The sequence below is a fragment of the Heterocephalus glaber genome, unplaced genomic scaffold, assembly GCF_053883595.1.
Source record: "Heterocephalus glaber isolate CG9 unplaced genomic scaffold, H.glaber_assembly_v1.0 deba00001444, whole genome shotgun sequence".
Classification (NCBI taxonomy): Eukaryota; Metazoa; Chordata; class Mammalia; order Rodentia; family Bathyergidae; genus Heterocephalus; species Heterocephalus glaber.
In genome coordinates, this window is record NW_028258297.1 from 7,444,853 (window position 1) to 7,466,841 (window position 21,989).

General features: G+C 44.1%; 1 protein-coding gene across 2 annotated transcripts in view; it reads right to left on the reverse strand.

Annotated features, from left to right (window-relative positions):
• Positions 1-14,061: 14,061 nt before the first annotated feature.
• LOC101711512 (histone acetyltransferase p300) overlaps positions 14,062-21,989 on the reverse strand; it is a 79,535-nt gene continuing 71,607 nt past the window's right edge. For both annotated transcript variants that reach the window (XM_004845533.4, XM_004845532.4), the window contains 4 exons: positions 21,779-21,943; positions 20,031-20,192; positions 17,597-17,878; positions 14,062-17,356 (listed from right to left, as the gene is read on the reverse strand). In XM_004845533.4, the coding sequence (XP_004845590.2) occupies positions 15,158-17,356; positions 17,597-17,878; positions 20,031-20,192; positions 21,779-21,943 (2,808 nt within the window). In that variant the 3' untranslated portion in view covers positions 14,062-15,157. The remainder of the gene's footprint in view (positions 17,357-17,596; positions 17,879-20,030; positions 20,193-21,778; positions 21,944-21,989) is intronic.

The window sequence follows — 21,989 nt, forward strand, 5'->3', positions numbered from 1 at the left end:
TGTCTGTTCAGATCTTTTGCTCATTTTGAAAGATTAGGGTTTTTGTTAGTGTTAAATTTTTAGACACAAGTCTTTAATACATCCTGAACATAAGCCTTTATTGTATATACATTATAGAGATACTTTCAGTCCATGGCTTGTCTTTTAATTCTTTTTGTAAGGCAAAAGTTTTGGGTGGGAGGGGGTAGTTCAATAGTAGCACACTTGTCTGGCAAGAGTTACAGTTCCTAGTACAACACCACCAAAAGTTTTAAATACTAATGCAGTCTAATTTTTCTCTAAAAACCTTTAAATTGTTGGTGCTGGGGATCAAATCCAGAGCCTCAAGCATGCTGGGCAAGTGTTCTACCATTGAGCTGTAGCCATAGTCTCTATCCATTTTTGTTTGTTTGTTTGTTTGGTTTTTTGAGGCAGGGTCTCCCTTTGTAGTTCAGGCTGGCCCTGAACTCACTATGTAGCCCAGGCTGACCTTGAATTGGAGATGATCCTCCTGCCTCAGCCTCCCAAGTGCTGGCATTACAGGCATGCACCACCATGCCCGGTGCTCTGTATCCTTTTTTTTTTTTTGTTCTGGGAATCGAACTCGAGTCCTTGTGCTTGCACAGCAGGCAGCGAAACCACTGAGCTAAATCCCCGGCCCTCTCTATCCTTTTTTAAAACATAAATTGTGCTTTATGGAGTTGTCTCTAAAAATTCTTTGCCTGACCCATAGTCTCAAAGATTTTCTCCTATCAGTTTTATAGTGTCATTATTTGATTTACATTTAAATCTGATTCATTTTGAGTTAATTTTTATATTTGATGTAAGGTATAGCGTTTTGGTTGTGGTTGTTGCATTTTTCGAATTTTGTTGTCCAGGTGTTTCAGCACCATTGCTAAAAAGATTGCCCTGCCAGGTGTGATGCCACACACCTATAATCCTAGCACTTTAGAGGCTGAGGCAGGAGGATTGTTGGCCAGGGGAGTTTGAAGCCAACCTGGATTACATAACGAGTTCAAGGCCAGCCTAGACTACATAACAAGACCTTGTTAAAAAAAAAAAAAAAAAGACCATCCTTTCTCCCATGTATTAATCATTAATTAACCCTTACAGATAAGCCATGGACCAATTGTGTGGGTCTATTCTGGACTATTCAACTATGTGTCTGTTCTTTCTCCAAATCTTGATTACTATAGGTTAATAAGACTTACATTTGGATAGTGATGATTTGTTCTTTACAAAATAAAAAAAAAATTGCAAAAATAGCTTTGACTCCCCTATCCCTTTGTCTTTCCATGTGCACATTAGCATCAGCATAATGTATTGCAAACATGTATTAATAAAAAAGTACATAAAAAAAATAGACCTCATTACATTAAAACTATAGATCAGTTTGGATGGAATCGACAGTCCTAATATATACATTGAATCTTCCAATCCACAGATGTAGCCCTTCTCTCCACTTACTGAGTCTCTCCTGGATTTCTGTCGTTTTCTTTTTTCTTTTCTGACGGTGCTGGGATTAAACACAGTGCCTCAGCATGCTGAGCAAGTGTCCGAGCACTGAGCTACACTGCAGCCCTTTCTTTGATTAGGGTTTTGCACCTGGCAGCATAAAGATCCTCTGCAGATTGTTACATAGATCCCTCCCCTCCTCCCCTCCTCCCCTCCTCCCCTCCTCCCCCCCTCCTCCCCTCCTCCCCTCCTCCCCTCCTCCCCTCCTCCCCTCCTCCCCTCCTCCCCTCCTCCCCTCCTCCCCTCCTCCCCTCCTCCCCTCCTCCCCTCCTCCCCTCCTCCCCTCCTCCTCTCTCCTCTCCTCCTCTCCTCCTCTCCTCCTCTCCCCCTCTCCCCGCACCCCACCCAAGAAGAGAGACTTTTATTATTCCAAGGATGCCAAAGTCCTACTCATGCATCCTGGGAGGGAATCCTGGAGGTGCCCCAAGTCTGTGCCCACTTGACTCTGGATTGTCCCCTCCTCCTGGGTGCGCCCTCCACCTGTGGCCAGGTCTGCTGTGCTGGAGCGCGACCTCCTGAGCCTCTTCCCTGAGAACCTAGAACTGGAACTATCGATGAGGGAGAGAAGAAATTACAGAGGAATTCCAGAAGGAATGATTCTGATGGCTCCATCTTTCCATCAGTTTTTATCATCTTTGGAACTTCTGGAATGAGGCTCATAGTGGCTTTGAAAAACGCTACAGCTGCTAGATGTCCAACATGCCGAGTTCATGATCTCTAAAATCCAAGAATGAATTCTAGGAACAACGGAGGTTAAGAGTAGAAAGAATTTATTGAGTGAAAGATAGCTTCTGTCTAAGAGAGAGGGAAGGGTGATTGGAAAATGGGTTGCCCCCCCCCGCCTCCTCCGTTTTGTAAATTATATTTTGTTTGTGTTTATATTTTTGAGACAGCATTTCACTGTGTTGTTCAGGCTGGCCTTGAACTTTTGGCAGTCCTCCTGCCTCAGCCGCCAAAATGCTGGGATTACAGGTGTGTGCCACCATGCCTCGCTGTAAATGATACTTTAAAAGATATCAGTAGTTGTAAACACGTTTATGCCAATTCCAACTCTTGGTGCGATCCGTGTGCCTGTGTCTGTTGACCGATAATTCTTTGAAGTGGATGCCGTTGTCTTGGTTTCTGTGGTCCAGGAATATTTCATCGCACACTGGACCTTATGGATACCGGGTTGTAGTGACTGGGGTGGGCACTAGAGGTGGCACTGCAGTAGGTCACTTCGATCTGTGATGGCTGGCTTGTGGGACTCACTGGGGCAGTCCATTCTGGTTTTGCCCTAAACATTAGGATGAGCTCTTATCCTTCAAGTGCAGCTTAGCTGCCCTTGTAGAAGAAATCTCCCAAGTGTCCTCTGCTCCCTCTGACCAGGCAGCCCTAATCCTCCAAATTTTGCTTCTTCAGCACCAGGTAGCTGGTGAAATCTTGCTGCACACTTTCCTCCTTCCCTCTGGGTCCCTTAGAATTGTTACCCACGGACAGCTTTGCTATCAGCCAGATTTGAAGTGAGTTTAGTCACAGGTTGGGGGTGCCCTCTTGTGGCTATTTCAGGAATTCCCCAACCGTTCTACTTCTGGTCACTAGAATCCAACTCACCTCTGGCGCTGGGGCCACGAAAACAGCTCTATTCAGTCTGCTCACTTGGCTGGGAGTGCTCTCAGGGGAAAGCTTCATAGCAGTGGCTCTTACCCGGCAGTGGAGTTTTGGGCTTGTGGTTTTGTTTTGTTTCGTTTTGTTTTTTGAAACGGTCTTACTGTGTAACCTAGGCTGGCCTCAAACTTGTGATACTCGTGCCTCTGCCTCCTGAGTGCTGTGACCACAGGCATGCTCCATCACACACACCTGGCCTCTTTTTTGCCAATAGTTGTTTTGTTTTGTTTTTGAGATAGTCTCACTATGTAGCCCAAGCTGGCCTCAAACTCGAGGTGATCCTCCTACCTCAGCTTCCAGAGTCCTTAGGCCACCTACATGGCCAGCAAGGGTGCGGACAGGGATGGAAACTGCACTGTCCATTCTGTATGGGAGAGCTGCATTGCAGCCCCACACACTTTCCCGGGCAGGCCACGTGCATCACCAGGTTATCATGAGGCCGTTGAGTGTCATTTCCCCGCTAGAGCCAGAGACTCCTCAGCAGGCTTGGCTGACTTTGCCAGGGCTGGGCTTCGGGTTCATTTTTCAGTCCATGGTCCCTGGGCCCCTGCAGCAGCACAGGACACCATGGAGAGTGTGAGGCAGAGGCAGCTGCATCCTCAAGATCCCCTCAGGGCCATGGCCCCATGACGTCGCTTCCCACTGCTTATGTTTCCACACATCACCCCACAGGCTCACCAGGAGTGCCCTCACCTGGGTACCTAGTTTTAACACATGAGCCCTTGGGGATATTTAAATCCAGGCCAAAACCTTGTAGCATGTGCAATCCTGGGTTCAACTCCAGCACAGGAAAAAATGAAGAAATAAAGTCATGTCACACAGCGGAGGCTTGGGACCTGCTGCCTGTCTTTATAGCATCTTTGTATCTTTGAGCTGACTCTAGGAGACAATCCATTTCCCCTCTTTCCATTTTTGCTCCCTGAGTGGTTGGGAGAACCTAGTGTTTCTGCCATGTCCTAAAATACCTCAACCTCCATGGCCACGGTGTCCTTGCTCAGAAACCCAGTGTGTTGTCCTTGTGTCCAGGAGCTCTGGATCTGTGCCATCACTACCAACCCCAGTTGGCTGTTCAGACTCAGAAGAGGTGATCAAAACATACAGGGAATATTTACATTTTAAAAATTTATTAAAATAAAACACGCATTGCCATTAATCTTCCACAAAATACTCCCCTGCCATTCAAACCACTTATCCTATTGTTCTTGCCACTTTCTGAAGCAGTCCTGGAAGTCCGCTTTCCTGTGTATGTTTATGAGATCTGATCAAAAACCTGGTGACTGCTGCTGCCCAGCATCATCCAGTGGAAATTCAGGCTCCTAAAAACATAATGGTGTGTCCTCATCTGCCTTATTCACTGGATCTGGCACCGTGAGACTTCTGACTCTTTTTCAAAGTCAAAATGACTATTAAAGGGAAATGTTTTGAATGGATTCAGGACATCAAGGCAGCCACAACAACACAACTAAAGACATTCAAGAAAGGGGACTTCCAGAACTGTTTCAGAAATTGACAAGAAGGGCCGAGGAGGTAGCTCAGTGGCATTACACCTACCTAGCAAGTTCAAGGTCCTGAGTTTAATCCCTGGTATGGGGATAGAAAAAAAAAAAGAAAGTGACAAGAACAATGGAATAAGTTTGAAGTAAGGGGGTGGGTTTAGAGGGGGACTTGTAGCTATGTGTCTTTTATTGTAATAAATTTTTAAATTTAAACATTCACCATGCCAGGCATGGTGGTGGTGCACACCTGTAATCCCAGCACTTGGGAGGCTGAGGCAGGAGGATCACTACAAGTTGGTGGCTAGCCTGGGCTACAAAGCAAGACCTTATCTCAACCCGCCCCCCCCAAACTAATAAACATTAACCATATTTCCAATCACATCCCCTAAACTGACTATAGTTAAATGTGAATCCACCTCCTCACACTGGACCCTTCCCCTGCAAAGTGGCCCCTGTAGCCTGTGGTGCGTAGGGGTCAGCACATGTCAGGGGTGCTCCCACCATTACACACAGTCCCTTCTAGAGTGAACAGAAACCATGCAGATGCTGGAGTTGGTGGCAGGGGAGAGAAGGCAGCCTCTGGCAGAGGCTGTCTGTCCGTGGGGGCCACTGTGGCCCTGGAATGGAACCAGAGGAATGCGTGGAGGGGCCCTGTGAGCCAGAGCTTCCTGCTGCTGCTGTAGCACAGGGAAGACAGAGAAGGAAGGTGAGGGCTTCAGGGCAAGCGGCCTTGACTCTCCAGCCCCAAGTTCACGGCGAGGGAAATGGCCCAGACTTCCTGCACCTGCTCCCCCTCTTCCTCTTCACTGCTTCTTCCAGGAGTATTTTCTGGAATTAAGCAATCGTGGGGGGAAATTGGGGCCAGAGGTTTGGATCATCCTGCTGGCTGGGGGAGGAAAAGGAATGGTTGGCCGAGGAGTATGAGGGTCTGTCCCCTGCTGCCTGTGCTGTAATTCTCCTGTTTCCATGACAACTGCTTGACCCGGTTATCCCTTCAAGAGGCCTCGTACAAGAATTTTCAGTGGATTATGAAATTGAATGGAAAAAAAATTCATAGGAGTCTTCAGAAGGGAAGGACCAAACAGATAATGAGTGTGTGTACTTCCTGCCTTCATCCATCCATCCATCCATCCACTCACTCACTCAGCTTGATTTGCCATTCATTTAGCTGCACTCTGTGCGGGCCCCATGCTCTATTCTAGGTCTTGGAGAGACAGGAGTGAAAGAGCCTCCCTAAGCATCACAGACGTGGGGGACAGACTCATGTAGGCAGATGCTGTGCCAAGGGACAGGCCAGGGGAAACTCCCCAGCCCGTCCAGTGAGTGCAGTCAATCACCAGGCAAAGCAGCCGAGGGTATCCACTCACCACAGTGTTTTAAGGAGAATTAGCATCATCTGAGGGCTGGAACTGGACAGTCCTTGAGCCCCTTGCTAACAAAGGCAGAGTCCGATCCTCAGGTGAGCTGGTTCCAGGGAGCTTGGAGCCAGGTGAGGGACCCAGGCTGTGCTTGGGACAGGACTTTTTTTTTTTTTTTTTTGAGGAAGGGTCTCACTATGTAGTTCAGGCTGGCCTTGAACTCACTATGGAGCCCAGGCCTTGAACTCCTGGCAATTTTCTGCCTCTGCCTCCCGAGTGCATGTGCTACCAAGTCTGGCCTGTTGTTCCTGATTTTAGACAGAAAGCTTTCAGTTTTTCTCCATTTAATATGATGTTGGCAGTAGGTTTGTCATAAATGGCTTTTATCAGATTAAGATAAGGTCCTTATATACTTATTTTCTTCAGTGTTTTTACTATGAAAGGACATTGGATTTTGTAAAAGACTTTTTCTTCATCTATTAAGATGATCATATGATTTTTGTCCTTCTTTCTGCTTATGTGATGTATTACATTTATTGATTTGTGTATGTTGAACCATCCTTGGATCCCTGGGATGAAGCCTACTAGGTCATGATGTATGATCTTTTTGATGATTTGTTGCATTGTTTGCCAGTATCTTGTTGGGGATTTTTGCATCTATATTTATTCAAGAGATTGGCTGACAGCAGTGGTGGCAAACATATGGCACACGTGGTGCAGCCTGCTGTTCATTATCATTGAAAGCTCTAAAAAGTTCACTATCACTGGCCTATGGTTCTCTTTTTCAGTTGGACCATTATCTGGTTTTGGAATCAGGATAATGGTAGTTTCCAGGCTTTCTTTGGAGTGCTCCTTCCCTTTCAATTTCATTAAAAACCTTGGGGAGTATTGGTGTTAGAACTTCTCTGAAGATTGTGTAGACTTCAGCAGTGAACCCATATAGACCAGGGCTTTTCTTAGTTGATAGGTTCTTTTATCATTGCTTCAATCCTGTCTTGGATTATTCATGGTTTTAAAATCTCATTAGTTCAGATCTGGTGATTCATATGTATCTAGGAATCTATCCCTAATTTATTAGGAATCTTCCAATTTATTAGTGGACAGGTTATGAAGTAGTTGTTAATCTTTTTAATTTTGGCAGTGTCCATTGTGATTTCACCTTTTTTTTTTTTTAAGGCAGGGTCTTGCTGTGTAGTTCAGGCTGGCCTTGAACTCACTAGCCTAGGCTGGCCTCAAATTCTCAGCAATCCTCCTGCCTCAGCCTCCCTAGTGCTGGGATTACAGGCATGTGCCACCACGCCTGGCCACCTTTTGCATTTCTAATTACGTTGATTTTGGGTCTTTCCTTTTGGGGGGGGTTAGATTTTGTTTATTCATTCAAAGAACCAAATTTTCAGTACCCTTTGTATTGTTTTATTGGTCTCAATTTTATTGATTTTTGTTCTGATGTTTATAATTTTCTTCCTTGAAATGCCTTTGGATTTGGATTGCTCTTGTATTTCCAGGACCATGAGGTTTATTGCTAGGTTATTTATTTGAGCTTGTCCTGTTTTTTGCGATGTGGGCATTCACAGCTATAAATTTTCCTTTTAGGACTGCTTTTATTGTGTTCCACAAGTTCTGGTATGTTGTACAGGCATTATCATTTAGTTCTAGAACCTGTCTTATTTCTTCCTTGATTTCTTCTGTAACCCATTGTTTATTTGAGTGTATTGTTTAGTTTCTAAGCATTTGAATAACTTGTGTTTTCTTTTGTTGTTGGTTCCTAACTTCATTATGCTATGATCTGATAATATGTGTGGTATAATTTCGATTCTTTTTTTGGGGGGGGGGACCGGGGATCGAACTCGGGACCTTGCACTTTCGAGGCAGGTGCTGGAACCACTGTGCTAAATCCCCAGCCCTCGATTCTTTTATATTTACTTAAGATTGATTTATTGGCTAGTATGTGGTCTATTTTGGAGAAGGTTCTATGTGCTGCTGAAAAGAATGTGTATTCAGTTGTTGGGTGGATCTGTACGTAGCTATTTTGGGGGGGCTGTTGGTACTGGGGATCGAACTTGGGACCTTGTACTTGCGAGGCAGGTGGTGGCACCACTAAGATAAATCCCCGGCTATACATATCTATTAAATCCATTTGCTTGAAGTTTTTGTTCAACTCTGATACTTCTTTGCTGATTTTTTTGTCTGATTAATCAGCCTATTTGTGATAGTAGGGTATCACTGAGGTGCCCCACTATAATTGTGTTTATGTTTATCTAGTCTTTTATGTTCAGTGGTACTTTTTAAAAAAAATTCATTAAGTTTATCGGTACAAAAATTTTAGGTATACAATATGATGACATTCATCATAGGGAATTTGTACCTTTACATGATATATCTTAGTTAGTAATGGTACTTGTTTTGTAAAGTTGAGTGCACTGTTATTTGATACATATATGTTAGTAATTATTTCTTCCAGTTGGACTGTTCCCTTAACCAACATGTAGTGACCTTCTTTGCCTGTTTTAATCAGTTTTGTCTTGAAGTCCACTATGTCTGAATATAGGGTAGATACACCTGGTTTTTTTGGGGGGGGGTTCCCCATTGCATGGAATATTGTTTTCCATCATTTTGATTTTTAGTCTATGAGTTTCTTTTTGGGTGAAATGTGTTTCTTGTATACAGCATACTATCAGATTTTGTTTCTTGATCCAATCTGCCAGTCTGTGTATTGATTGGGGAATTGAGACCATTCACATTGAGAGTTATTACTGATAGGTATTGACTTATTTCTGTTATTGCCTTACTTTCCTGTGGCTGATCCCTTACCTTTCCCTTCTACGTACTGCTCACCCTACCTGGTGTATCCATTCTATTAAACCCTTTGTCATTGTTAGCTTCATTGTCTCTTTCTAGAGTATCCTTGAGAATTTTTTGGAGTGCTTGTTTCATGGTCATGAATTTAAGTGCTCCTTATCATGGAAATATCTTATTTCTCCATCAAATTTTTTGCACCAGGACTCGAACTCAGGACCTTGCTTGCCAGCCAGAGGTGGCACCACTGAGGTACATCCCCGAACCCATCAAATTTTTTTTTTTTTGGTATCAGGGATCGAACTCAGGTCCTTGTGCTTACACAGCAGGCAGCAAAACCACTGAGCTAAATCCCCAGCCCTCAAATGTTTTTTGAGACAGGGTCTTGCTGTGTATTCAGACTGGCCTGGAACTCACTATGTAGCCCAGGATGGCCTTGAAAGCATGATAATCCTACTGCTTCAGCCTCCCGAGTGCATTGGGATTACAGGCATGCACCACCATGCCTGGTTCTCCATCAATTTTGAAAGATAGTTTTGCAGGATATATAAGCCTTGGTTGGAAATTGTTTTGTTTTAGGGATGAAACACTTTACTTCAAGTTTTGCTGGCCTTTAAAGTTTGTGTTGAGAAGTCTGCTGTAATTCTTAATGGGCTTTCCTTTAAAAGTAGTTTGTTGCTTTTCTTTAACTGCCTTTAAGATTCTGTCCTTGTGTTGGACTTCCCAGATTTTGACTATAATGTATCATGGAGAAATTATTTTCTAATCATGGCAATTTCAGATTCTATATGCCTCAGTTATCTATATGTTAAAATCTTTTCTCTTATTTGGAAAGTTTTGTGATATTATTTCAATAAACAGTTTTTAAATACTTCTGGTAACCCAGGCTGTCCTTGAATTTGCAATCCTCCTGCCTCAGTTTCATGAGTGCTGGCATTACAGGTTTGCACCACAGTGCCAGCATGTGTTTGACTTTTCAAAGGGACTGCTACATTGCTTTTCATTTTTCATAACCACCAGCAGTGTATGAGGCTTTGTTTCTCCACATCCTAACCAACACTTGCTGTTGTCTTATCTCTCTTTTTTTTTTTTTTTTGGTACCGAGGATTGAACTCGGGACCTTGCACTTGCAAGGCAGGCACTGGAACCACTGAGCTAAATCCCTGGCCCTTATCTCTTTGATAATAGGCATCTTAAGGTGTGTGGGGTGGTAACTCAGTTTTGACTTGCATTTTCCTAGTGATCAATGATGTTGAGCATCTTTTCGTATGTTTATTGGCCATTTGTATTTCTTCTTTGAATAAATGTCTATTTTAATCCTTTCCTCATTTCAAACATCTTTTTATTGTTCAATGTAATATTTATATAGTCTGCATATGAAAATATATTCTTATTCCATGTATATTCTTTTTCCTTTTCCTTCCTTCCCTCCCTCCTTTCCTTATTTTGTAGTTTTAGCCTCTTTTTTATTGTCTTAGTTATTTTCCCATTGCTAGTACAAAATACTGATGCAACTTAAAAGAGAGATTTTTGGCTTACTGTTTTCAGAGAATTTAGTCCATGGTTGGTTGGCTCCAAGAAAGAAAAGACATGGCAGAGGGACAAGGAGCAAGAATGGTGCTCAACCCACAGAGACAGGAGACAAAGAGACAAAGGAGGAGGCAAGGGTGGGAGATATTCTCTCCCAATGCATGCCCCCTGTGACCTGCCACTTCCGACTAGGCCCCACATCCAAACACAAGACTTCTGGATGATATTTTAGATCTACACTGTAACATTACACTCCTGTCCCCAACAGATTCATATCCAACTCATTCAAAAAGCATTTAGTCCATCTCTAATACTGTCCGGTAAAAGAGCCGAAAACCAAGACCAGACCAGGCCACAACAAGCCTTTATTGCAGAGACGATCTGCGAGGCTGTCTCTGAACAAAGGAGAGACAAAAGCAATATGGCTGGGACAGGGAGAGTCTTTTATAGGAGCGGGGATGGGGCTTGTAGGAGCTGAGGTGGGGTTGAGTGAGGTAGTGGCTAGGGACTGGAGAAGCCTGTGATGTACTCTTTTGGCGGGAATAGGGGCATGTTGGGAAGAAGAAGGTAGCTATTATATACATCAGCCACCCTAAATTGGAGGGAAATCTATCAAATACCACAGTTGCCAAAGTCTTAAGAGTTCCAGAATTGCTGAAAGGCCTAAATCCAAAGTGTCCTCTAAGATTCAAGGCAAACTCTTTGCTATGAGCCTGGCTGAAAATTTAAAGATAAAGTTAAATACTTACAACATATAATGATACAAGTTAAATATTTCCATTCCAAAATGGAGAAATAGAAAGAAATCAGATCACAGCAAGACTGAAAACCATCAGGGCAAACATTAAAGCTTGTAGTTTCATGTCCAGCACCAAGGGCAGGTTGTGGCAAGATGTGAGCTCCAAAGGGCCTGGGTGACTCCATCTCTATGTCATTACTGGCTGCAGCCCACATGGCCTCTCTCATGGGCTACCTCCCTTCTATATTCTGTATGTATGTTCCTGGCATTTCCAACTTCCTGGGGTCTCTACTACGCTGTCACGTCATTCTCACTGCTTCATGTGCTGCCCTGTCAGGGGCACACTGCCTGGTTTCCATGACCCCACAACTCTTGAATTCTGCATGCCAGAAAAACTAGCACCATGTGGATGATGCCGAAGTCTGCCACCAGCTCAAGGAGTAGCCTGGTCACCTTGGACCATAGCTATATATGCTGACTATCTGGATGGCTAAGCATAGTGAAATGAATCCCAGGGAACCAATTTCCTAGCCAGCCCTTCTGCAGCAGGGGGCCCAGGGGCTTTATCAAATGAAATGTTTACATTTTTGCATTTTTGACCCTGTGATGGGTGGGTAAGTTCTTGCTTATTCCTAAATGCCTTTCTCAAACCATCTTTCCTATTGCCCTGATGCAAAGTACTTTTGTTTTGTTTTGTTTTATGTTATGAGACAGGGTCTCACTATGTAATTTAGGCTGGCCTGAAACCGTGTAGCCAAGGCTAGCCTTCAATTTGGGATGATCTTCCTGTCTCAGCTTCTGGAGTGCTGGGATTATAGGCATGTGCCACCATGCCTAGCTATTTGGCTTTTTTCTTTCCCTTGGTACCAGGAATTGAACTCAGGACTTTGTGCTTGGCAGGCAGGTATGGCATCACTGAGGTAAATCCAGGCCTACTTGGCTTCTTTTTTAATACTAATTATTTCAGCAATCATGTTTCTGATGAAACTAACTTCAAATCATTCAGCTTTGGTGTTTTCTCTTGATTGTACTATATATCTGGCTATAGACCAGCAGTGCCCATGCCACACCCTGAACACTGGGGTGCCTTGAAAGTTCCTGTCAGCTCAGTTAGTCCATCAGTCTTCTGCAGTCTCAGGACGTGGTGAAAGGCTGACAAACTTTTGCCAGAGTTTAACACACATAGGCTCTAGTCAAATTGGCAATGGATCCTTCTTCCCTGCTGAAAACTCTTGACCCTGACCTTTAAGATCTGTATTCCTATCAGCATTCTAATCTTCTGAGCTCTGACCATAATCACCCATTACCCTCTGTTTAAAGCATTCTAGGACTGCTCTAGCTAGCATCTCCAAGCTTTCCAAATTCTTCCCACAAACCAGTTCCAAAGGTTTCTGAACCACATGGTCAGCTATAACTCACAGCAATGAACCACTTCTCCGATAACAAAATCTGTCTTATTTTCCTATTGCTGGGACAAAATATTCAATACCTGAAAATTCAAGGAGGAAAGGTTTATATTGGCTCAGTTTTCAGAAGATTCAATCCAAGGCAGAAGTGGCAGGACAGAGAGGAATATTAGAGGAAAAGTGCTCAATACATGGTACCCAGGAAGCAGAAAGCATGAAGGGAGGTATACTCTCCAAAGGCACACCCCCCAGTGACCTGCTCCTTCCAGCCAGGCCCAACCTCTGATCATGACAAATTTGGTTTGACATTTTAGATCTAAATCATAATGTAATTTATTTATTGAGGCAGTATCTTGCTTAGTCCCAAATTGCTCTACCTGGACTTTCAACGTGTAATCATTCTGCCTCAGCCTCCCAAAATGCTAGGATTACAGGCATGTGCCACTGGACCTAGTTTTGGATTTTCATTTGGTATGTGGTACAGGTCTTTCATTCTTTTAAATGTAAATCCTAGTTGTCCTAGCACTGTTGGTTTAAAGATTCTCAATTGAATTGTCTTGGCAACCTTGAAAAAAAAATCAATTGGCCATAAATATAATTCTACTTGCGGTCAGTTCTGTTCCATTGATCTTTAGGAGTCCTTGTCCTAGAACCATTCTTCGTACTATAGCTTCACAGTAGTTTTGAAATCAGGAAATGCTACTCCAGGTTTGTTTTAGGATTGTTCTGGCTATTCTGGCAATGCCAGCAGATACTCAGATAGTGACTGCATTGAATCTCTAGATCAATAATTATTGGTTTAATATTAGGTTTTCTGATCTATAAAGTACGTGTGCCATTTATTTAGGTATTTGGCTTCAATAATGTGTAGCTGGGCTGGGGATTTAGCTCAGTGGTTCTGCCGCCTGCTTTGCAAGCCCAAGGTCCCAAGTTTGATTCCTGGTGCCAACCAAAAAAAAATGTGTAGTTTGAAGTGAGTTTTTTTGCATTTTATTCCTTATGACACTGGCATATGTCATTTGAACAGAGTAACTTCATTGTGAGCATGCACTTCAGTTAAGTCATGTCTGGAGATTGTATTTGTTGGCTGCACAGAAAAGCCTAGGGATCTTATCTGTATCATCTTGTTGTAATGTTACTCAGCTGTCTAGAGTTTGCATATTTTCTTTCATCCGGATCCCCCCAATTAAAGTGTATCAAGTAAAAGAATCAATCTTCTGCTTTCACTGCTTTTTGGAGTTCCTTGTGACTGGGGGCAGTGTTCCATTCTAGGTGCTTATTGCCCTTTCTGTAAGATGTTATTAGACCTTTAGGTTATCCTGGGAGGACTGCAGAAGTCCTATCAAGGTGTTAGAAGACTAGTATCACTTCAACCTTGATACCTAGCTGATAACAAAATCTGACATATTTGGAGTAATGGCTTGGTTTTTCCCCGAACTTTGAACCAATTTATCAACATCAATTTGAGAATTCATCGTACAGAATAGTTGAGGAGACTGAGAACAAATCCTTTCCTTTTCCCTTTGCAGCCTAAGCATCAGGCCGGTGTTATCTAGGACATAGATGGACCCTCAAAAAGTGAATCAAAGCCTGAGTGTCTGTCTCACACAGTTTATTTAACAATAGGTAATAAGAAATCAAATTAACAGTCTATACAGTGATCCAAAGTTCATATTTATAAGTAATCAACTTTAATTGCATGATTTACAACAGTTGAGGGTTTTTGCTTTCTATTTTCAAGTTTTACAGAAAGTTTTTTGTGTGTGGGTAGTTGGGTGGGTGGGGCAGGATGAAGAGGAAGAAAGCAAGCAAAGAAGAAACCCCAGGGACACTTTGCATGTTAAAATCATCCCACCGGAATCGTTTCTTACCCTCTTTTTCATTTTTTTCCTGTTAGATGTAAAAATAAAAAAAAAAAAATCTTTCAAGAAAACAGAAACCACAATATATAATACATCAATTTGGCAGCTGCCCCTGTATATTTTGAAAAAAGTCATTTTTCTCTCTACATGTACAAATTATTTTAATACTTGAAGTTTTACGCTCAGACAGAGAATAGAAAATTTTCTGGAGCACAAAAGTTGACTTGAAGGGAGGAAAGGCTTTTTTTTTTAAACATTTTTAAAAGAATGAACATCTTTGCACCCAGAGAAAAAAAAACTGGTATTTTAATATATATTTATATATATTTATATATATATATAGAATGTAATTTTAAAGTAACATTAACCCCTTTGTCCTCTGGTTTTAGAAATGTTGTTTTCAACTCTTCCATAAAGTGAGGAAAACAGGGAAAATGTCAACCATCTGCACCAGTAAATAATAACTATTAATATTACATATTTTCATTAATTTAAAAAAAATAATAAAACCTATTGGAGGTGCAAGGCAGGAGCATTTGGGGGCTTCAGACCTCAGCCTCCTCCCAGTGCACTCTTGAACCACACACACACGGGAAAAAAGGCTGGGGAAGCAGCCATAACAAAAATATATTCTTTGTATCCTATCATCCCTCAGGTTCATCTTGCATGTTTGCTTTAAACCACAAACGGCTACTGCACAGTTTTTATGTGTTCCAAGGAAAATTGTCTTTTAGGCTAAGAAAGATTCCAAAAAATTGTTTTCAGTACAAAAAGTCTTAAGAGAAAATAATTTTTTTTTTTTTTGCTCCCAAAATACTACAAGGTGTCTCTAGTGTATGTCTAGTGTACTCTGTGAGAGATTTGAATTCAAGTCTGAGTTATCGGTGCTGAGTCCCAGGTCCGTGGCACTTGCACCATGGAGGTTTGCCATGCCTGGATGGCTAGCGAGCTGAGAGAGCATCGGATTCTGGTCTGGGCTGGCAAAATGCCCTTGTTCCATGGGGTTGGCGGCCTGGGCAGCAACCAGTCCGGGATGTGGGGAACTGGTTTGTGGGGAAACGTGGTGTGGAGAAGGCTGAGGCTGCATCCTTGGGGATGGGCTGGAGTGGGGGGGCTGGGACTGTGGCCGTGGAGAAGGGACAGGCTGGGGAGAACGCACTTGATTGGAGAGAGAATTTGGGATCTGCTGGCCTTGGAGGTGCGGGGACTGGGCCTGGTTTGGGAGCATGTGCTGCTGGGGGCTCATGGGGTTGGGCTGACCAGGGGACCCCATCTGCTGCTGGAGGAGTCGCTGCTGATAGGCCTGTAGACTGGCTCCTGCCTCTGCTCCCAAGGCCGGGGGAAGCTGCCCCATCTGTCCCATGTTCCCTTGTTGTATCTGCTGCATGTGATGCTGCATCCGCTGCTGCTGCTGCTGCTGTGGGGGGTAACTAACTCCCTGGGGTTGCTGGAACTGGTTGTGGTTGGCCATTCCAGGGCCTATTCCTGGCCCTGCTCCCTGCTGCTGCTGTTGTCGCATCATCTGCTGTTGTCTCAACATGTCCCGGAACTGGGAAGACATGCTGCCATGATTCATGTTCATTGGCTGTGCCTGGGGGCTCATCCCTCCCATGGGTGGCTGGAGTGGCTGCTGAGGCTGCTGCTGGGCCAGACCAGCCCTCTGCACACCTGCCTGCATGGGATTCATGTTCTGCATGCCTGGACTGGAGTGGACGCCCTGCTGACCTGGCATGGCTGGTGGCTGCAGCCCTGGCTGTCCCTGGGCCATGCCAGGCTGTCCAGTGAGAGGCTGTGGATTAGAGTTGGCGTATTTGGCAGCCCGTTGTTTTATGAATGCAGCCAACAGCTGAGGGTTGGCGTGAAGGATACTAAGCACCTGTTGCTGCTGTAGGGGAGAGCTGGGAGACCTGAGAGTCCGAAGGAGGTTTTGTAAGGCTTGTTGAGACACAGTGCCTGGTTTGAGTGGGCTCACACCTACCTGGCCCAACCCTGGCTGCGGAGCTATGTTCAAAGGCTGCCCGTGTTGGGACACTGACATCATGGTTGGCCTTGGCATCCCAGACTGGAGTTGCTGGGGTTGAGGCAGTCCTCCTTGGGCCCAGGGGGGCTGCTGTTGCATTGCTGTTGGCCCCATCCCTGGCTCTAGATGCCCACTGGGGCCTCTGGTCATGGGAGGTGGGTTCATACCCATGGGGGCCATGGGAGTCATCTGGGGCATCTGGTGCTGGATTGGCCTTTGGAAAATTTGCACCTGGGCCATCTGGCGCTGTGTCTCAGCTGCTCTCTGAATCTGCATTGCCATTTCTACTGCAGCAGGTGGAGGCCCTGGAAGAGATGGCTGTGCAGTCTGAGGAGGAGTTGGAGGGGTCACCTGGCCTGCTGCCTTACCCTGGGACACTGGGCCAGCAGTTTGAGTCCTGGGCAAGTAGGGTGGCATGCTGTTGGGAGGGGTGGGCTGGGGCTGAGAGGTAGGCTGGGGCTGGGGTGTCTGCGGGGTTGCTGGCTGTTGGCCCGTTGGTGTGGTTGGAGTGGCAGGAGTTGGGGAGGGCAGGCCCTGTTGCTGCCCCACCACACCAGTGCGCTGCATGCTGGCCATCCTCCTGCGCAGCATCTGGGCCTGCTGGAGCCTGTGCTGTAGCTGCTGTTGGCGGAGCTTTTGCTTGATGTTGAGGCAGAATGGCACAGGGCACTTGTTCTCCTGGCAGTGCTTGGCATGGTAACAGCAGAGAGCAATCAGCTGCTTGCAGATGGGGCACCCGCCATTGGTTTTCCGTTTGCAGCCCTTGGTGTGCTGTACAACTCGTTTCATCTTTTGGCAAGAGGGCAGGGAGCAGTTGGCATTGCGGCACTGGCAGGCATGGACCAGGGACTGGATGCAGCGCTGGATGCTCAGGCGGCGAGAATCTCCTGGGCTCTGGGTGGCCGCAGCCTGTTGGTTGTTGCTCTCATCATCTAAGCCAAGACCCAATTTCTCCATCTTGTGGTCATGGTTTTTAGTGTTATAGCACGTGATACACAAGTCATAATCCTGAAGAAAAACACAGAAGGTGCAGATCAACTCTCAATATTTCATCATTCATATCATTTGAGATACTCTGCTTAGTTTAGAGGTTTTTATAGAATAAAACTACTGCAAAACTCTGCTACTATCATGATGTCAGGCCCTTCTACTCCAGGCCATTTCACATATGTCTGCGAAAGTCTTCAGACCATGAGACTCATAGGTGCACACAGTGCCAACCCCCTCCTCTCATGACCTTCCACCTACCTCACAGACAGTGCAGTGCCAGCGTGTCTCCACATGGTGCTTGCACTCATTGCAGGTGTAGACAAAGCGGTCCTGGCTCTGCGTGTGCAGCTCCACAAGCATGCACATGGTGGACCACTGGGCTCGCCTCAATGAAGAGAACTCCAGGTGCTTGTCCCTTGCAAGGGTGAGGAATGCATCCCGCCCATCCATCAGATCACAGGGGATAAGAGGGTCTGGATCAACAATGGGAGGCAGAGAGTTGGCAGCAGGGCCAGCAATGAGGCGGATCACAAAGAAGACCTGTGGAAGAGACATATTCACTTTGACTCTAAACCCACAGTGCCACTGAGGCAGAAAGGATTTGACAGCACCTGGTGGGATGTGTGGACACAGGGGAGTTACACCACACTGCCCTCTCCTTTCTTGCTCTGCTTTCTCCTAGACTAAGTATAATCCACCTAAAATTCACATGCTTTTATCTTGTCCACTTCACTGAGTAATTCCTTCCAAGAAGAATGAGGCTCAGGTCCAGCGCATGTACAGTGGACATTTTTCCTTAAGTCTACTTCACATTGTTTAAACCAAATCTAATTACATGAAACCAACTGGATAAATGTAAAATCATGCTTTCTTTATTAGAAGTTATTTGCTGAAATAAGATAAAAAGAAAACATAGGAAATGGCATAAGGGTTCCTCTGCAGCTTTCCTATAGGTTTGAAATTTTAAAATAAAGTTAGTGGGGTTGGGAGAGATAAAAGCAATTATTTTCTTTGTCCTTATCGCTGAAGCAGTAAAATTTTTGTTCATTAAGTCTGGAGACTTGTAACAACCACCAGTTCCCATTAAGCTTAGTATAAAGGCTGCAACAAGAAACCAGGTGTGCTGGTGCCCATCTGTAACCAAAGCACCCAGGAGGCTGAGCCAGGAGGACTGCCATGAGTTCTAGGCCAGTCTGGATATACAGTAAGTTCAAGGCCAGCCTGAACTACATAGCAAAAGCCTGTCTCAAAAAAGCACCCCCCTCAAGAAGCTGGTAATACATATTTGAAATTAATTAGCACATAACTAGAAATTCTGATTAAACTAGTCAAATCCAAAGCATTATCTCAAGAAATCAGGAATATGTACAAAAACTAGCATGGAGCCCACTATTTTCATCTACTTTTGGGAGAATGAAAATCTGTTCACCTTGGCAGCAACAGTGGCAATTACTGAGCCAGGCACATTCATTTCTCTGTTATGCTACACCAAAGCGAATGCCTGACTTTATAACCGACCTTCTCAGCCTGTGATTCGAGCTCCGAAGATGGAAGCCATGAATATGTCCACCATGGAAGTCAAAGCTATCACAATATACTCTCAGGGCCTTTCCCCATTGTTCCAGGAATGCTAGGATTTTTTGGGATGAAATATTACTTGAAAAAGCTCACAACTACGAACTGCTAACATTTATCACCTAATTCCTGAGGCCCCCCCACTGGACCTCAGGACTCTCCATTTCACTGGCCCAGCCATGACCATTGGCAGGCCTCTTGTACCTCAGGCACCGTGCTGATCACATCAGGTGGCCAGTGCTGAACCACAGAGGGTTGTAGCAGAGGGGATTGTGGGAAAAGATGCTTCGAGCACCCTAACCAGAGAAATCTACCATCATGATGGTAACAAATTCCTCTCCAGGAGGGGGTTGTGCCTACTTAGTTCTCACCTGTAGAGGCTGCTTAACCAATTTAGTTCTAATTCGACAATTAAAATCAAGCGTCCCCATCAGAACTGCCACTTCTGTAAGCACCAGGCCTCTGAAAATTCAGAGACCTGAAATCATTTGAGGAATAATTGGCAATAAAGGGAGGTGACAGATGAGCTTATGTTTGAGGGAAAAAACCAAAGTTCAGCAATGATTATTGAAAAACTGATGCTACCTAAGAGGATTATTGTAAGTAGTAAGGTTAGTCAAACTGTGACTACAGATTTTATTTCTTTACCTCCTCTCCCCAAGGAAAATGCCTCAACAGTCTCTCACTGAGCCATCTCCAGCCCTTTTTAGTTTATTAAAAATTATATATATATATATATATATATATATATATATATCTTTTAACTTTAAAATTCTGCATTTCTAGATTTAATCTGCCTTGCATTCACAATCCTCCTACCTCATCCTCTAGCACAGTTGGGAGTGTATGCATGCAGCAGCTTGCCCAGCCCATGCTCAGACTTTTAAATAAGACACAATCCAACCCCACTTGGGTGTATAACACAGCCACACAGTTTAACACTGAACACCGTCTTACAACCCACTCTAAGCACCCTTTTTATTCCCAATTATCCCTCCAATGATTTCAGGCCTCTGGGGTTACAGTAGCCTGGTGCTTTCATCAACAGTGCTAACCGACATGGGCAGCTTTATGAACCCTGCTCTGCTGCTCACAACTCCTGTAGGCTTCCTCCTACCTCTTTGTGTTTCTCCATGGTGGCGTAGAGTTTCTGTGAGAGGTCATTAGACACATTGGGCATGCCTGGCTTCTTCTTGTTACCCCTACTCAGGCTGCTCTTATTTTTGCTGGTTTTCTTATTATTCTTCTTTTTGGCATTTTTGCTGTCTCCCTTTGTCACCTGCAGGGTAGCACAAAGAGAAGAAAATAATTAAGTTTTTGTTAGGAAGGAATATGTAAACAACACTGAATATAAAAAGATTCTGTTTTTTGAAACTACAGATTATACTCATGCTTATATTTTGTTTCACTAGGCTTGGTTCACCCACTGTCTGCTTCTTAAGCTGTTATTTAAAAGCGATCTAATGCTTACTAATGTATTTGTGCTAACTTTCTATCTGTGAAGACCAGCAACCTGCATTAAAGCTTTTTTTTTGGTACGAGGGATAGAACTCAGGACCTTGAGCTTGTGAGGCAGGCACGGTGCCACTGAGCTAAATTCTCGGCCCGAATTTTTATTTGCCTGGAAGAGCTCCAGAGTGAAACATATTTGAGATTCAGATTAGGAAATCAAGGAGCATGCAACAGTGTGGATGGTGAAGAGTTCAAGGAGACAAGGGGTGAGAATACCTCCATTCCTACTCCATCTTAAAACCTTAGGGGCCAGGGATTTAGCTCAGTGGTTCCGGCGCCTGCCTCGCAAACCCAAGGTCCCGAGTTCGATCCCCAGTACCGAAAAAAAAAAAGAATTTTATAACCTTTCACAACAAAGCAAAAACAGGCTAGGGGTTTAACTCAGTGGTTTTGCCTCCTGCTGCGCAAGCGCAAGGACCCAAGTTCGATCCCCGGTACCAAAAAAAAACCCCCAAAAAACAAAAAAAAACAGAACCCATCCTGAAAATCATTCAACCAATTAATTTAAATTACAAGGCCATGTTTCTCTCTTTGATTTTATACTTTAGTCCTACTGTCATGAAGAGTGAAAAGGCCCAGTCCAAAATCAGTATTTTTAGTTTTCTCTTTCCTGTACTCATTTAGACAGGGATATTTTCGCCTTCATACTGCATAATAAATAGCTAAGAGTGGTGGGAGGAGAGGACTGGGATGCAGCTCACTGCCAGAGCACTAGCCCAGCATGTGAGGCCCTAGGTTCTATCACTGTTTAAAAAAACAAAAGTGGGGCTGGAGATTTAGCTCAGTGGTTTTGCCGCTTGCTACGCAAGCACAAGGACCTGAGTTTGATCCCCGGAACCAAAAAAAAAACGTGTGCCAGTAGCTAAAATATTCATAATTTATGCCTTCAAGGTTAATCTCCTGTCAGTTTTTCAAGGCTTCTCTCCATTTCTTTTTATCATTTTTTTATTACTCAAAGACTAATATAAAATTAAGAAGGTATCTGATGTTAAAAAGATTGAAAACCAGTAAAATAAGCCAAGTGTAACTTGGATGTGTGTGTGTGCAGGGCAAGGATCCTAGGGATTGAAGCCAGGTCCCTCACAGAGAGCTACATTCCCAGACTTTATCTTTTATTTTGAGACAGGGTCTCATTAGGTTACTAAAGTTTTGGCTCACACTTAAAATCTTCCTGCCTCATCCTCCCAAGTGCTGGGACTACATGTGTGTGCTACCACACCTGGCTCTGGTGTAACCTAAGCCAACATTTCTTGTTCAATTTAAAGAGTTCTTTTCATAAGTTGGAAGTTGAAGCTCATTTCTGGATTACTTGTCAAAATGAAGGTAGACACTGGACAAAAACAACACCCTTACATCAGTGCTTTCATTGCTGGTATTCTCTTCTCGTTTTCTCTCTTCCTCCTCCTGTTCCAGTTCCTTAATGCTCTCTTCCAGAACATTGGGCCAGAAATCACCCTCAAAGTATGGCAATTCCTTTGCACTTGTTAATCGATCTTCAGTAGCTTGTTTAAAAATATCCTATGAAAATATCCAAGCAAACAGGAATTTGTTTTTTTAAAGCATT